Here is a 12,594-nt window from a genome sequence, read left to right as displayed (position 1 = left end):
TTTTAAGAACATTGTCATGCTTAACAAGAAATCATGGATTACGACAAAAGTTTTCAAAAGCTGGCTTCAAAGAGTCAATGCGAAAATGGTGCAGCAGGTCAGAAGATTTTATTGTTCACAGAGAGGTGTGCAGCACATCCTCCCCTAACTTCCCATTTGAGAAATGTGACAATGGAATTCTTTCCAGCAAATTGCACGCATGAGCTCCAGCCACTTGACCTTGGAGTAACACAAAATTCCAAGTTGCATTATTGCAAAATGCTCATGCAGCTTGTCATCAGGTATGTAAACATCATAAAAAAAAGGAAAAAATTAAAATAAACATTTTACAGGTAAGACTTTTACTTGCCATTTATTTCATGTTGTGCTACCAGCACCAAAGAACACTTCGAGAAATGAGTTTGTTTCTTCTGACAGGCAATGCACTACACTGCAGCTTCATGGCACAGAGTTTCAGACGACACCATTCGGAACTGTTTCCGAAAAGCCAGATTTCAAAATGAAGTCCATGATCATGGTGGAAATGATCATACTGACGATATTTCACCTAATGATGAAAAATGGAATTGACTTGAAGAGTAGGCATCATTTGAGGATTATGTGAACGTTGATGAAAACCTCGTCACTACAGAACCCATGACTATCGCTGAGATAGTTCAATGTGCATCACGGGACCAGGACGAGGAGGAAACTGGCGATGAGGATGATACAGAAGAGCCTCAGTATTCCTCCGTGACGTTTAACAATGCAGTAAATGCGTTAGAAATAATTAAACAATTTGTCATGTGCCACAATATTTCTGACGAAATAATGACAAGAGTTATACCGCTTTGAGGGTACAGTGTGCGCTATTGCCATGTTAAAGAAAAAAAAAAGAAAAAAAAAACAAGTAAAAAATTACAACTTTTTTGCATAGAGGTTTACATTTTTCTTTATATCTTTGTTAAGTATGGTACCTAGTAAGTCTATATAATGTTCTGTAGAATGTAACTTTTTATTTACTGGATTTTTCATTTGTGTTTACCAATTAATTTGATAGTATTGTGCTATATTTCATATATACATTTTCACACTTATACGGTTGTTTTTTTTTTTTTTTTTTTTGTTTTTTTTTTCTGTAGTCCATTGGAAAACGTATAAACAAAGTTTTACTGTATAATATGACCCCATATTTCTTTACACAACAAATGTAGATAAAAACTCATCTTATAATCGGGTAAATACAGTATATTGTGTTTGAACTTCACAAATTACCTCAAAGAAAATGATCTACTAACACACAGTCAACACATGTTCAAAAAATATCATTCTTGTGAAATACAGCTGGCTCTTTAATCACATGAAATAATGAGTGCTATAAACAGGCAATTTCAAACTGATTCCACATTTCTAGATTTCCTCCAATCAAATTGCATGCCTACGGAGTGTTGTCACAACTGTGCGATTGGATTCATGATTTCCTTTCAGAAGGGCCACAGTTTTCATTGAATGAAGGAAAATTATTGAATAAAACAGAAGTGGTATCTGACATTCTCCAAGGAAGTGTGGTAGTGCCCTGCTATTCCAAATCTCTATAAACGATTAGGAGACAATCCGGCAGCCCTCTTAGATTGTTTGCAGAGCATGCTGTAATTTATTGTCTGGTGATGTCATCAGAAGTTCAAAACCAACTGTGAAATGATTTAGACACAATGTCTGTATGTGCATAGTGCAAAAAGCAACAATTGAGTCTAAACAATAAAAAGTATGAAGTGGTCCACATGAGTACTAAAAGGAATCCATGAAAATTTGGTTACAAGATAAATTGTATAAATCTATTGAAGGTTATCAATTCAACTAAATACCTAGGAATTATAATTACAGACAATTTAAACTGGAACCATAACATAGAAAACATGGGGAAGGCAAACCAAAGACTGTGTTTCACTGGCAGAACACTTACAAGTTGCAACAGCTCTAATACAGAAACTGTCAACACATCACCTGTCTCTCTTCTTCTGAATTACTGCTGCACAAAAGTTCAAGGAAGGGCAGCTGGTTTTGTATTATTGTGAAACGGTAGAACATGTCATGGGTATGCAATCTGGGGTGGCAGTTATTAAAACAAAGGCATTTTTTGTGGCAGCAAGATCCTTCCATGAAATTTCAATCACCAACTTTCTCCTCCGAATGCGAAAATATTTTGTTGATACCCACATACATAGGGGGAAATGTTCATCACAACAAAATAAGTGAAATCAGGCCTTTAATGTTCATCTTTCCCACATGCTACCTGAGAGTGGAACAGTTAAGAAAGTCTAAAGGAGGTTCGATTAACCATCTGCCAAGCATTTAAGTGTGAACTGCAGAGTAGTCATGCAGAAGTAGATATAGTTTGTCGGCCATAGATGCAGGCTAAAAGGGCATGGGTTCTAGATATCTGCCACGCAGCAAATGCAAATGGAAACATTTAAACTCCCACTGGATAGTATCATCAATATCTAGACTCTGGCCTACTATGCAAGTTAACAAGCCACAGGCATTTTATTTATTGTTACTGTCAGACACTTATACACTGGTTTACAAGACTTCAGTTTTCTTTCTCGTTGTGAATTTGTTTACAAGTTCTACTATTATTTCACTTCCTCTCAGCAACCTTGCACAAACTGATCACAATGTTGGTCACAGATCAGCTGCACACTATGCCTTCCTAATCAGCATTTGTTACAGAATCAATGGTGCTGACTGCAACACCGCCTTCAGCACACATAATACTGTGCAATAACTACTCAAATCACTGAGGCTCCATCAAGCAATATTCCATAGGTAATTTTATACAGAAAATCGAGGATTTTTATGCAATATGGTGACACACGTGTCTGCATCAAAATTATGGAGGATTTCTCAGATATTGGTCTGGGAGACATAGTGGCAATGAAGTTTCCTTGTGCACTACCTGCAGGTAGTAGGCTACTTTAAGTTAAAAGTTGTGCGTTGTTCTGAGAATCTAGTCCTTCCGCATCCCCGTACAGATACAGTGAAGGATTTCATTCTCCGGATGTTAAGAAGCTTTTTAAACTGCTAATCACAGTGGATCTTACTGTGTGAGGCAGAGGGTACTTTCTGGTACCACTATTTTGACCCCCATCCATTTCATGCGGCACTCATAAATGGCGCAGGGCTAGTATGATAAAGATCCATATGACATTTAATTTCTCTGATTTTCCCATCATGGCATTTTGCAAGACATGTAGAAGGAAGTAATATGTTGCCCAACTCTTTTGTAAAGTACTCTCAAAATTTCAACAGTATACCTCTCTGTGATACACAATTTCTCTCTCTCTTATAGCACCTACCACTGGAGTTTGTTAGACATCTCCTTAACATTCTCACGCTGAGTAAATGGCCCTGTGACAAAAAACACTGCTCTTGGTAGATTATACAAGAAAATATACCACCACAGTTGTATCTTGAGAATGTCTTTATTGTCTCACAAGACTAGTTTCAGTGGCACATTACCACCATCCTCAGGTCCAACCATTGCCAAAACAGTATTAGAATTCCTTGGTGCATTTAGTGTGAAGTCCTTGTTACTAGTACACATGGCCTAGCTCTCCTCAGGAGTCTCTCCTCGACACCATGCTGTCTCCAATCATCTTTGGTAGAGCTTTCCTATACATTCTATTAACCCTGCTTGTTAAGCATCCCAGATTAATGAACAGTACTCAAGAATTGGTTGATGAGTATTTTGTAAGCCATTCGTTTGTGGCTGAACTACATTCCCCAATGAGTTTCTCTCTATGAATCACAGTCCCACATCTGCTCTTCCAACTATCTGATATATGTGGTCATTCCACTTTAGGTTGCTCCAGATGGTTACTCCGCTCGACAGCCGAAACCATTTCATCCAAGCTCTGTTTTACACGCGTGATGCAATAGTCTCTGTTTATTTAAAATGCTATGCAGGGACCCCTCTGCTAGGTACATACCTGTCCAGTGCAACTATTATTTTAAGCTTGTGCTATAGTTCTTCAACATGCTCGTGTTCAGAGAAAAAGTCTCGAGCTCCTCATTCAAATATGGTGCTACAGCGTCTTCATCTACTTTGCTGAACACACAAATTTTTCAGTTTGTTTTAGTTGCCCTTTATACTTTAGTAATCATAGTTGTTACAACTACCTCGAGGTCACTTATACCAGTTCCAGCATGGACACTCTCAAAGAGATGAGGTAGGTTGTTGCCATTAGATCCACTATATTTCTATCACAAGTGGGTTTTCAAAACATCAGAGCTATGTAATTTCAGAGAAGGAATTTAGTAAAGTTTCACAGGATGTCTTGTCATGCCCAGCATTTGCAAAACTATAACTATCCGATCTATTGTTGAATGATTAAAGTCACCAACTTAAGTACTAATGAACTGAGGTTTCTTCTAAAGCTTTCAGTTACATCTCGAGTTGGGTCTTGTGGTCAATAGAAGAATCAAATCATAGTTTTATGCCGTCTATGATACTAACAAGGAGAAGTATGCAGCACTGGGACTGACTTTTTGAAACCATCTATGCGGTGGTGTAGGTTAATATCCCGACTATCACACCTGGTGGTCATTCACCCTGGTAGGCCCTTGTTTGCGAGATATTGACAAAAATATCAGAATATAGCATGATGCTCAACAGCACTGAAATAGTAATATCATATTGAGTGGTTGTGTGGTGTAATGAATAGGGTAAGGCCTTGACATGCAGAAAGTTGTGGTTTTGGATCTTGTAAGGTACTTTATTTATATTTTTCTTTTAATTTTTTTATTGTAATTACTTTGATCACTATTTTTATTTGAATAATTGGTTTCAATGTGGTTTTTTAATTCTATTCCTTTCTCACACCATTTAAATCATCATCATACTAGCTTCTTCATTTGCTCTCATTTTTCATCTTATCATTCTTTTTGTACATGATTTTAATTAATTTTTTGTATTAATTTGAGTTTAATTTCTTCTGTTTTTATCATCGTATTTTTTCATGCATGTTGTTGCATTCGTTATTTCTACTGTATTCCTCATTTCTCTTGAATTGTGTTCTGATTATAATTCCTTCTTTTATTTAAATCTTCATTTTTATTATTTTGTCCATAGTACATCAGGAAGTTAGACTATGTTTTAAAGGTTTGTACAAAAATTACAAAAAAAATTAATAAATAAATAAATAAAAAATTGCACATCTTCTAATGAAAAATACATTTTTGACACTATAGCACAGTCAATATATAGTAATCTTTTAACTGATAGATTGACACTTTCAAATATTTAAATATTATAACAAGAATATAATAGAGGGAAACATTCCACGTAGGAAAAATATATCTAAAAACAAAGATGATGTGACTTACCAAATGAAAGTGCTGGCAGGTCGATAGACACACAAACAAACACAAACATACACACAAAATTCAAGCTTTCGCAACCAACCGTTGCTTCGTCAGAAAAGAGGGAAGGAGAGGGAAAGACGAAAGGATGTGGGTTTTAAGGGAGAGGGTAAGGAGTCATTCCAATCCTGGGAGCGGAAAGACTTACCTTAGGGGGAAAAAAGGACAGGTATACACTCACCCGCACACGCACACACGCACACACACACACACACACACATATATCCATCTGCACATACACAGACACAAGCAGACATTCCTTCCCTCTTTTCTGACGAAGCAACGGTTGGTTGCGAAAGCTTGAATTTTGTGTGTATGTTTGTGTTTGTTTGTGTGTCTATGTCTATGTCTATCCACCTTCCAGCACTTTCGTTTGGTAAGTCACATCATCTTTGTTTTTAGATAAATATTATAACAGATAAACATAATGAAATTCACATTCACAAAAATTCTGTGGAAACAGAATACTATAAGGAAAAAATGAGAACAAATGGAGAAATTCACACAATGATTAAAATGTGACAATGGAATAGAAACAAAACAAAAAAATTACATTTAAACCAATTAACTGAGTGAAAATAATGATCAAAGTCATTTCAACAAAGGCTTAAAAATAAAACATTAAGGCACCTGACAATATTTTAATCCACAACCTTCAGCATGTGAGCCTTACCCTAGCCATTATACCACGCAACTAGGCTAAAAAATTCTTCTCTTTTAAGGCTACCGGGCATCACGTAAAATTCTGAATTTTTTTTTTTTTTTTGCGTCGACTACTCACAAACGGAGGCACACCTTGGTGAATGGCTGCAGCATGTGATACCTGGGATCTTAAGCCACATCACCATCCATATAGTTTCAAAAAGTTGATCCTCGGTAGATTTGAATTACTTGTCTACTGTGACAAACTTTCAATTGCCTATCCTTTCTATACACTAGCCAGTCTTCTGTACATGGTATTATGACCTCCACTGCTTATTAGGAACACTTCAAACTCAGGCACTTTTGTTGTGAATGCTTCACCACTAAGATTTTGGTACTCTCGCCTGTGGAAAGCATTTCTTGAGATCTTACACTGATACTTCTGGGTCTCCTTCAACTCTTGTTACCTAGACTGTATTGAAAATCTCTAAACCTAAAAAAACCTTTTGGGCACCACACACACATAATCAGTTATACAGGTAGCAACCTGTGATACGTAGTGCACGTCTGACTGGTTTAGATGGTTCTTACATTCCCAGTCATATGATCAGTTCTGGGAACAATGCTGCAGTTTCTGAGAGTCACTGAAACTCCGTGAACAAAGTTAGTCTTCTCAACCTCCTCTGCCAGCAAATGAAATGATCCATATAAATCCTTGAGACCAGACAATGGGCATCATTTGTTCCAACATGCTCCGACAGGGAGGGGGGAGGGTGAGGGGGATGCAAGCTCAACTCATTATTTGTAGCATCATACCAGAGTCGAACACAGTTCTTTGGTTTGGAGCACATTGGAATATACAAAGCAAGGACTCTTGCAATAATATGACATTATCACACACAAATATCTCGACATATACTGTCGGGTAGAGAACTGTAGGGCTCCCCTCAATATGTCATGCACGCACTATACCCAAAAAGCAACAATTAAGATAACAGAGTGTGTGTGATGTACACATAGGGATTTTTTAGGTTAAAGGAACCACCCTTCAGATCAGTGATGACTTGGCTGCCTAAATTGAACACAGAACAACCATATTATTCTCAGAAAATGTCTGTCTTCACAGATCGTAACTAGGAAAGATTAATACGATATAAGTAACCTGAGTTAATAATACCCTGAGCATCCATGGTAGGGTTCCTGAACTAGTAATTATTCGAATTATTAAAGGTAATAATGCCCACACATCATATTAAGAACAGAAACTTGTTTGAAACAGGAAGTGAAAAGCAATCAAATACTCAAAACAGATCGGAATACATATCACGAGGGTTAGTTAGATGCCAATGGTGGCAGGGTATTTATTGAAGTAAAGAATTAGATAAAACCTAGTGAGGTTGTTACAAATTCCAAATGTGAAATAATCTAGATGAAGTTAAGCATTAAAGGTGAGTCAAATATGATAATTGCACGCTTTTTATTGACTGCCTGTATCAGCAGCTGTAGTAGCAGAAACTTTCAGAGAGGAATTGCATAATACTATGGATAAGTTTTGGGACCACACTAATGTAATAAGGGGAGACTTGAATTTGTCAGCTATAGAATGGGAGAATCATGCAATCAAAATTGGTGCCCGAGACAGGGATTCATGAGACATTATTATCAAAATTTCGTGTAAAAAAAAAAAAATAAATAAATAAAAACAAAAAATAATAATAATAATAAAAATACATTCAGCAGAAAGAGAACCAGCTCATAATAACCAGTGATCATAAGGCTGTGATAGCATCAACGACTACAGATATTATAAGGAATTGTTAAGAGAGGTAGGAAAATATTTTTGTTTAGCAAGTGTGACAGGTTACAAATTGTGGAGTATCTGAATAGTCAGCAACAGATATTCAGTTCTGAGGCAGAATATGTGTAGCACAAATGGTTACCATTCAAAAGCACTGATCAATATACCTTAGACAAATATAAAACATCTTGAGTGCTTGATGCTCTGTAGCTTTTAGATTTATTATAGAACATATTTTAAACACCATGAGCGGCACTTGAAATGTTTATTAGCCAATGATGTTCAGATGTACAAGCCATCATCAGTGGCATCTGATAGAGAGAACACACAAGTGTGTGTACATAAACTTCTACAACATAAAAATTGTATGTATAATAGTAGAAACATAGGTCTAGTTACATTATGTATCTCTTTATGAATGACATGCATGTCAGTTATAAATTCTTTATGATATTCAGCTTGATTTGCATCTAGAAAGCAAACAATCATGTGAATATCAGAACCTAATTACAACCATGTCTACACTAATATGACAGGATATAAAATCTGTCCTATTTCACATTACACACGTTCTCATGTATGTTACTCTTGTTAAAGCTCAGGCAGTCACAATTCTTCATCACATCTCACATAACTGTCATATAGTGTAAATGGAACTGACAGGTCAAAGAGTCTGTATTACTTGTCTCTTGTTACTTTTAAGATCATATTAATAACAACGAAAATAATCAGCTACTGACAATACAATGTAACTGGATAGATAAAAAATGTACTCACCAAACGGCGGCAGGAGAACACCCACACAAAAGGTGTAACTTATAAAACCTTTCAGAGCCAGTGGCTCTTTCTTCTGGCGGAAGAGTTGAAAGGCGAGGTAGAGGGCTGAAGGAACAGGACTAGAGAGTTTTAGGGAAAGGGGAACAGTTCATAAAGGTCAGGGGAGACTCATCTGAACTTTATCCCTTCCCGAGTGCCATAGACATCAGTGCTCAGGTTGATGCCATGTTCTCTGACTTCAGGAAAGCATTTGATACAGTCTCGCAAGGTCATTTAGCGGAAAAAAATATGGGCTTACCGAATATTGGAGCAGATTTGTGACTAGATTCAAGACTTCCTCGCAGACAGAACTCAGTGTCTTGCTCTTAAGGATCAAAAGTCAACAGGCGTAAAGGTAATTTCAGGAACAGCCCAAGGAAGTGTGGCAGGACCTTTATTGTTTACATTACATATAAACAATCTAGAGGATAATGTCAGAAACTCCATAAGGTTAACTGGAGATGACACAGTTGTTTGTAAGAAGATAGCAACTCCAGAAAACTGTAGTGAACTGCAGTAAGATCTACGGGGTATTGATGAATGTTGCAGAAACTGGCAATTGAGACTGAATGTAAATATACACAACATATTTTGCATACATAGGAGAAGAAATCCACTACTCTACAATTAGACTACTGGTCGCAAACACAGCAAACAGTAACTACCATAAAATACTTAGGACTAAGAATTGGAGTGACTATAGTGGAATGACAACACAGAATGAATAGCAGAAGAAGCCGATTCTAGGCTGAGATTCATAGGAAAAATCTTACGGAAATCAACCCAGATAACAAGTAGCTTACAAAACACTTGTTAAACCAATTCTTGAGTCTTACCCTTCAGTCTGTGATTCTTAATATTTTGGATTTATAGAAGAAATAAATTTGATACAATGAAGAGAAGTGCATTTCATCATGGAATCATTTAGTTGACATGAAAGTTTTACAAAAACACTCAACAAACTCCAGTGGCAGACTCCAAAAGAGAGGTAGCGTGCATCACAGAGAAATTTACTACTGAAATTCTTAGAGGATACATTCTGGAAAGAGTCAAGAAACATATGAATTCTGCCATGTTTCGCAAAGTGACCAGAATGAGAAAGTACGAGAAATTAGGGCTAATATGGTGGTTTACTGACAATCATTCCTACCATGTGCCATTCACAAACGGGACAGGGAAGGAGGGGGCGGGGTGAGAATGGGGGGGGGGGGGGGGGGAATCAGGTAGTGGTACCAGGAGTAACCCCTGCCACAAACCATAAAGTGGCTTCCGAAGTATAGCTGTAGATGTACACACTCTTTATGGCACAATCAATGAAAGATTATGCAGAAATGACACAAAATAAATTATTCGACTCCACAACTTCAAACTGGATATATCTGGCATTCATGTGAAATGTACATTTTGATTTTTTTTTTTAACTGAATTTGTGACATCTTTTACAATAACACGTCAAAGACAAACACCGTAGTGTCAGTTAATTACAGTCAAAATCACGAAAACTGTGGAGCACTTATCTACTGATAGATATGTCACTCAATTTGTGAACGTCAATACCTGACTGACTCCTAAACAAAATGAAAACTGCTGTTAATACTATGTAAATCACAATTATGTTTGAGGCAGACTTGATAAACTGTGTACAAAAGAGAAACACAAAGCATACGTTAACTTCAACTATGATGCAGCACAGTGTACCAGGGAGATGGTGGGGGCAGAAACAGGGTGGGCGGGATCCTGTCACCCACATTTTGCATATGGGAACGTATGACCTAAAGTACAATGAATGTTAAGTTCTTGGTGAGCATATTATCCATTCTAAACTTTCCAAATTAAATGCAGCTGGTAACAAAATTATCTTTGAAGCAGCGTAATATCTTCAGGCAATAAAGAAAGATAGGCAATTTATTGTCAAACTGTGGAAATACAAAATGAGATAGAGCCAATATTTTTTAACAAGTACGTGCCTCAAAATCGTTTCACAGCTGCACAGTTGAGGAAAATTACAAATCCACAAAACACAGTTTGCAATTTTTTTACACAGAAAGTAAAACATTTTCCAAAAATATGTCTTCAGAAATACATGTAGCATTGACTTATTCACACACTTTTTTTCTTTTTTGAGTGGTGCACAGGTGTTAAAATTTTAAGCTATCTTAATGTGCTGGAGTATGTGGCGATGACAGTTTTTTTTACATAAAACAATATAAATACTTACCTTCTTTCTCGCTCAATATCTTGGAATTATTCTTGAGATATTTCTGCAACTCTCCATGATGACAAAGCTCAAGCACCAGATAGACAAATTTCTCATCTTCAAAATAAGTGTGTAGTTCCAATATAGAAGGATGTTTCAGTTTTGAATGTATGTTTACCTCTTGTTGAACTCTACTTATCATTCCAGCAGCCTTCATCTTCTTTTTATCTATCTGTGGTCAGAAGAACAAACTATTTATACATGTACTACTCAGCTATTCAAAAAGTCTTGTGCTCATAACATATAGAGTAATAGGAGGCATAAGAAGGTGCTGCACTGATGAACTCCATCAGTTACCAACAATAATACACTCCTGGAAATTGAAATAAGAACACCGTGAATTCATTGTCCCAGGAAGGGGAAACTTTATTGACACATTCCTGGGGTCAGATACATCACATGATCACACTGACAGAACCACAGGCACATAGACACAGGCAACAGAGCATGCACAATGTCGGCACTAGTACAGTGTACATCCACCTTTCGCAGCAATGCAGGCTGCTATTCTCCCATGGAGACGATCGTAGAGATGCTGGATGTAGTCCTGTGGAACGGTTTGCCATGCCATTTCCACCTGGCGCCTCAGTTGGACCAGCGTTCGTGCTGGACGTGCAGACCGCGTGAGACGACGCTTCATCCAGTCCCAAACATGCTCAACGGGGGACAGATCCGGAGATCTTGCTGGCCAGGGTAGTTGACTTACACCTTCTAGAGCACGTTGGGTGGCACGGGATACATGCGGACGTGCATTGTCCTGTTGGAACAGCAAGTTCCCTTGCCGGTCTAGGAATGGTAGAACGATGGGTTCGATGACGGTTTGGATGTACCGTGCACTATTCAGTGTCCCCTCGACGAACACCAGTGGTGTACGGCCAGTGTAGGAGATCGCTCCCCACACCATGATGCCGGGTGTTGGCCCTGTGTGCCTCGGTCGTATGCAGTCCTGATTGTGGCGCTCACCTGCACGGCGCCATGCAGTCCTGATTGTGGCGCTCACCTGCACGGCGCCAAACACGCATACGACCATCATTGGCACCAAGGCAGAAGCGACTCTCATCGCTGAAGACGACACGTCTCCATTCGTCCCTCCATTCACGCCTGTCGCGACACCACTGGAGGCGGGCTGCACGATGTTGGGGCATGAGCGGAAGACGGCCTAACGGTGTGCGGGACCGTAGCCCAGCTTCATGGAGACGGTTGCGAATGGTCCTCGCCGATACCCCAGGAGCAACAGTGTCCCTAATTTGCTGGGAAGTGGCGGTGCGGTCCCCTACGGCACTGCGTAGGATCCTACGGTCTTGGCGTGCATCCGTGCGTCGCTGCGGTCCGGTCCCAGGTCGACGGGCACGTGCACCTTCCGCTGACCACTGGCGACAACATCGATGTACTGCGGAGACCTCACGCCCCATGTGTTGAGCAATTCGGCGGTACGTCCACCCGGCCTCCCGCATGCCCACTATACGCCCTCGCTCAAAGTCCGTCAACTGCACATACGGTTCACGTCCACGCTGTCGCGGCATGCTACCAGTGTTAAAGACTGCGATGGAGCTCCGTATGCCACGGCAAACTGGCTGACACTGACGGCGGCGGTGCACAAATGCTGCGCAGCTAGCGCCATTCGACGGCCAACACCGCGGTTCCTGGTGTGTCCGCTGTGCCGTGCGTGTGATCATTGCTT

General features: G+C 39.0%; 1 protein-coding gene across 1 annotated transcript in view; it reads right to left on the bottom strand.

Annotated features, from left to right (window-relative positions):
• Positions 1 to 12,594, bottom strand: part of LOC124790112 (serine/threonine-protein kinase PLK4) — a 227,624-nt gene that overhangs the window by 138,358 nt on the left and 76,672 nt on the right. Inside the window, exon 3 of the mRNA XM_047257686.1 lies at positions 10,875 to 11,085. Within this exon, the coding sequence (XP_047113642.1) occupies positions 10,875 to 11,085 (211 nt within the window). The remainder of the gene's footprint in view (positions 1 to 10,874; positions 11,086 to 12,594) is intronic.

This window comes from Schistocerca piceifrons, chromosome 3 (genome assembly GCF_021461385.2).
Source record: "Schistocerca piceifrons isolate TAMUIC-IGC-003096 chromosome 3, iqSchPice1.1, whole genome shotgun sequence".
NCBI lineage: Eukaryota > Metazoa > Arthropoda > Insecta > Orthoptera > Acrididae > Schistocerca > Schistocerca piceifrons.
Note: the sequence above shows the minus strand (reverse complement) of the source record. Positions and strands in the feature narration are given on the sequence as shown.